Source organism: Aplysia californica, unplaced genomic scaffold (genome assembly GCF_000002075.1).
Source record: "Aplysia californica isolate F4 #8 unplaced genomic scaffold, AplCal3.0 scaffold00452, whole genome shotgun sequence".
Lineage (NCBI taxonomy): Eukaryota > Metazoa > Mollusca > Gastropoda > Aplysiida > Aplysiidae > Aplysia > Aplysia californica.
In genome coordinates this window covers 159,516-164,515 of record NW_004797722.1, presented here as the reverse complement: position 1 = coordinate 164,515, position 5,000 = coordinate 159,516, and the positions used below count along the sequence as shown (strand labels likewise).

The following is a 5,000-nucleotide window of genomic DNA, read 5'->3' as shown; positions in this document are numbered from 1 at the left end:
GCCAGCCCCTGTTGTACCGCCAGCCAAGTTCATGCTCGTCCCCGTGTAAGCGGTGTAACGAGGTTTGACAGTATCATAGATTCATTTTTCCGAAGACAAGCGGTGTCAGCATCAGACCAGACCATCAATGATTTATTTATAGAGGCACCAGCCATCCATGTCCAGGTGCTGTTTTAGCCTAAGGTATCAGAATCTTGAAGCTTAAAGATGACAATTTTCCCTGTTTTCTTAATGATAATATTACAGTATAACACAGATATCTCGAATTCGTCGAGACCGGCCTCGGTAGTTCGAGGGGTCAGACAGTCGATGGATATCTTACAAAGATAAACATGGGAAAAATGGGACCGCATGCACAGTTCGGCGGATGCATGATTTCGAGTCTTCTGTGTTGGACCTATCCGTGTTATACTGTATATATTTCCTTTTTGTCCCCTTTTCATACTGCAGCACTTCAATAACTGACAAAGCTCTCACTAAAACAAACAAACAACTGACCTGTGTAAAGGGGTGCTGAGAATAAACAGCGGGATGTACGTCTGGAAGCACGACGGGATGACGAGCAGACAACAAAGGACGATCAATTTCTTCTGGTACTTTCCCAGGTCCCCTATCTCCACCAGGAAGTCGTCAAGTGTTATGTCTGCCATCTAGGAAGTGAGTGCAGGGCTAATTTCAAGTTAAAAGATATAATACAATATTTGTGGGGTTTTTTTTAATAAATCAATGTAAGTGTTTTACTCCTCCACCAACACAGTTTAAATAATTGTATGAGAGAGAAGGTAGTGATAAAATAAAAGCAAATTATGGTAAACAAAAACAAATTTTGAACTTGTATGAAAAAGAAAAAATGAGGAGTGAAAACAACGTATGAACTTATATGAAAAAAAAAGAATGAATAACTAAAAACTGCTGTCAAGCAGTTAAACACAGCGAGGTTCTGACTATGAAAAATGAAAACAAGTTTTGAAAATACAAGTTTCAAAATACATGTATGTTATATTTTTTTTAAAGACCTAAACAATCAGCATGTCAAATTATGACTTATGACAAGATCAGACAATATAGAAAAAGACTAGCTTACTGTTTGTCCCTTATGGGGAAAAAAACCCCAAGTGATTTTAAAAAGTATCACCAGATAATGATGATTTCAGAGAATAGTGCTGTTTTATCAGGACGTCTATTTGTGAGACACATCTCTCCCATCTGCAGTCTTCTTTTTCATCCAGAGCTCTTTTCAGACACTGCTGAGGTTTTGTTATCATGGTTGTGAGTGTGTTTGCACTAGCCATGACAAAATGGACACAATTGTCAAGCTGAGAAGTGTCAGACTGAAGCTTTGATGAGATTTCAGACAAGTCTAATAGGATTTCTCCATACCCCCGCCCTCCCATGAGTGTATCTTAAAAAAATTTAAAATCAATAATCCCCCCCGCCCCCCCATTTAGGAGTCCCATACTTCGCGGTGTTCAGACTTTGAATGAACTTTGGTGACCCCCACAACCAGTGCTCACACGATGCCGTATCTTGTGATTAAGTTGTGATACGCGCAGGTTCACTGACCTGTCACGGAGGCAAACCCGACAAGACGCTTGTACAACGTCCTTTTCTTTTTTTTCCACAAGTGACAGCACAGGACAAATAGTGATTTATTTTCATGGTGGCACATTATTTTAAAAACAAAAATACAAGGGCACATCAAAAATTGCCGCGGTTGACCCTTTGATTGTTAGGGCATTACGGCAAATTGCAAAGGCACCAAGGCAAATTGCCGCGGTCTATTTCAAGCCCTGGTATTCTGACCATCTGTTTAAGACACCCCCCCATTGTCCATTAAAATGTCTCCTCATTTTGATCTTATGCATCCTGTATTTGAGCATCCTTTTATCCCTCTTACTTCTTTGATTTTGGAATGCATGTATTTGCTGTCTTTGTTTTGGTTCTTCTCTATTTGTTGACTCTGATCATTTATCCATGTTTCTTTTGCTATGTTGCATTTTTACTTTATTTCCCTGTTTAGGATGTTGTACTTTTCCACATTTGACTTTTCCTGTCTTCTCTCTTCCATTAGTATTAATATGTCCTGGGTCATCCATGTTTTGTTTGCTCTTTTAGCTTTCGGGGGGGGGGTATTTTTTCCACAGCTTCCATTATTAAGTCTTTCATTTTCCTCCATAGTTCTTCCGATTTAGTAGGCCTAATGTTTTCCAGAGCTTGGAATTTATTGCTTACATCTGTGGAGAAGCGTTCTTTCAGTTCTCGATTTGTCAAATTTTGGCTGGTACTTTGACGTTTTAATTAAGTTTCTTCAGTCTCATCTGCATTTTTCAACACATGACTGGTACATAGTCACTATCACAGTCTGTTCCTGGCAGTGATTTAGATGATTTAATTGCATTTCAAAAACGTTTCTGAATAAGTATGAAGTCTATTTGGTTTCTACTTCTATCGCCAGGACTCTTCCAAGTGTATCGTCTTCTTGGGTGATTTTCATACTAGGTATTTGAGATCATTAAATTATTTCCTCTATACCATTCTATCAGTCGTTCCCCGCGTTCATTCTCTTTTCTCAGTCACCATGGCCCAGCTATATCTTCTATACGTGTACTTCCTACTTTGGCATTAAAGTCTCCCATGACTACATTTACATCTTGTGATTTTAACTATTTCATTGCCTTATCAAGGTCTTCATGAAATGTCTCCATCTCCTCGTTGTCATGCTCTGATGTTGGTGCATATATCTGGATGACACCTATGTCAAAAGGTTTTCCTTCTAATTTAGCCACGATCACTCTATCTGACACTTTCAAAAAAACTTAAATGCGCTTTGCTGTTGGTTCGTCAAATAAAATTCCGACTCCTCTTTCGTGGGTTTTTCCTCCTGAATGTAAATTGCTTTGGACCCTCTTTTAATCAAGCCTGCCCCCTCCCATCTAACTTCTGAAAGGCCTAAAAAATTTAGCTTCATCCTATCTCATCACCAGTGGCAGAGTCCCCTAACTCTTCACAACCCTCTCGTTTGCATCAACAGACAAACGCACCACCAATTATAACTAAAAGTCGCCGTGATGTGAAATTGACCAACAGATATAAACCTTAGGCATGATTGATATGGGCTGTGCAGCGGTACACAACAACAACACACACACATAATTAGAGTATTGCTAGGCATCATCAGACACTGATTTAATCTCTTAGAAGAGAAAACTATTTTCGAGTACTGGTAAGTTAACAAACACAAATAAATGACCATTCTCGAAGATATTGCAATTATTGCAAAGATAGAGATGTAATGCAGACATTTCAAGTCAAGACACAAGAATTGTCCAGGTGACTTTTACAGTGAATAGCCTACATGATTATCATAATTAATCTTTTTATGTTGATGTGTTTTATTCCGAAGAAAGGGGGGGGGGGTAGTGTTGTCACTGTCCAACATGTTTAAGGGATTTAACCCAATCAAAAAGTCAGTGTCAGTGAAGGACAAAAAGAGGAATTCTTTGAGAAGATGCCAGACACGATAAGCACAGTCCTAGACAGGGAAGAGCTTATTGTCATGGGAGATTCCAATGGAAGAGTGGGCAAGAGTGCAACTACAAGGGGGAACAGCTATTAGCACTGTGTGCAGAACACGGACTGTAGATCCCAAACACCTTTTACCAACACAGACCCAGTCAGAAACAAGCTTGGTACACATGGAACGATCTGAATGTATCATCACAGATAGATTTCATCTTGACATGAATAGAAGAAAGGAGAAGAGTCACGGACGCGAGAGCCATACCAAATGTAGCCCTGGACACTGACCACTGTCCAGTTATCTTATTTATAAAGCAGCGGAGTGAAAAAAAATGAGGGAAAGGATTAGGAAAGAAACAGACGGACAGATTAAGAAAACTCCAGAAGGAAGAAGTACGACAGGAAAAGGAGACAGAAATCACCCAGAAACTGAAAGAAGTAGACAGCTCCGAAATGACAGCAGAGGAAACATGGTCAACGTTCAAGACCACGCTGACAGAGACACTTGGTAAAGCCTGCGGGACAAAGGACATCGGAAGAGGGCAGGTAAAGCAGACGGCTAGGAGGAATGACACAGTTAAGGAGGCCATCAAAGAAAAGAAGGAGTTGTACAAGGCATGGGTAAAATCAAAGCTAGATGAGGACTATGTGAAATGCAGACTTGCAAGACGTCTTAGCAAGAGGATAGTCAGAATAAGCGCCAAGGAACAGCCGTGGAAGGAATACGGTGAGAAATTAAGTGATCTGTGCAAACACTCGCCACAGTTCAAAGCAATAAGACTACGGGACGAACCATACAGTCCAACAAGAGTGGTCAGTCACAAAGATGGGAACACGTTTAGTAAGTAAGACAGTATCAAAAACAGATGGCAGGAGTATATTTGCTCAACCCAAGCAGCCAAGGAAATACGTAGAGCCAGTTTCACCCACGATATCCAGAAGAAGAAAAGCCAAACATCTTAAGATCAGCGGTACAGAAGGCACTGAAGACTAGATTCTAGCCTAAAGAACGAAGCAGCAGGCATTGATGGAATTACAACCGGGGCCATCCTGCTATGTGGAGAAATAGTAATCACCTGGCTGGACCACAATATTCCAAAAAGCATGAGCTGTCTCTTTGTGTCCATGTAGATGTTCGGATGAGATAGAAGTGATGCAAGCTGGTAGTCAATTCGCATAAAATAAAGTAAAGTAAGTAAGCTTTTAGGCTTTTCGGTAAGCAAGCTTTTGCTTTGTTTCTGTTACATTGCCTCAACCTCAAACTGAGTAACAGCGAAAACTACCTGTAATGCCAAACGTAGCCTTAAAGCGAAACATCTTTACCGGTATCTTTCGCATAAAGTTTTCTGGAATAAGAATAAGTGTCAGATTGAACTCAGCTCCAAGTAATCTTCGAAATGAAAATACCCTCAGGGACCCCCACCATCCCCACCTTTTTTTTGCTCTCTATCTCTGAGTCCCCCGACCCTGTTATATAGATA

The 5,000-nt window shown here is 40.4% G+C and overlaps 1 protein-coding gene across 1 annotated transcript in view; it reads right to left on the bottom strand.

Moving 5' to 3' along the window:
* The window catches only part of LOC101860991 (organic cation transporter protein), a gene marked incomplete in the record, with an annotated part of 41,342 nt that overhangs the window by 31,906 nt on the left and 4,436 nt on the right, over positions 1-5,000 (bottom strand). The window contains 1 exon segment of the mRNA XM_005105115.3: positions 499-650. Coding sequence (XP_005105172.2) covers positions 499-650 — 152 coding nt within the window.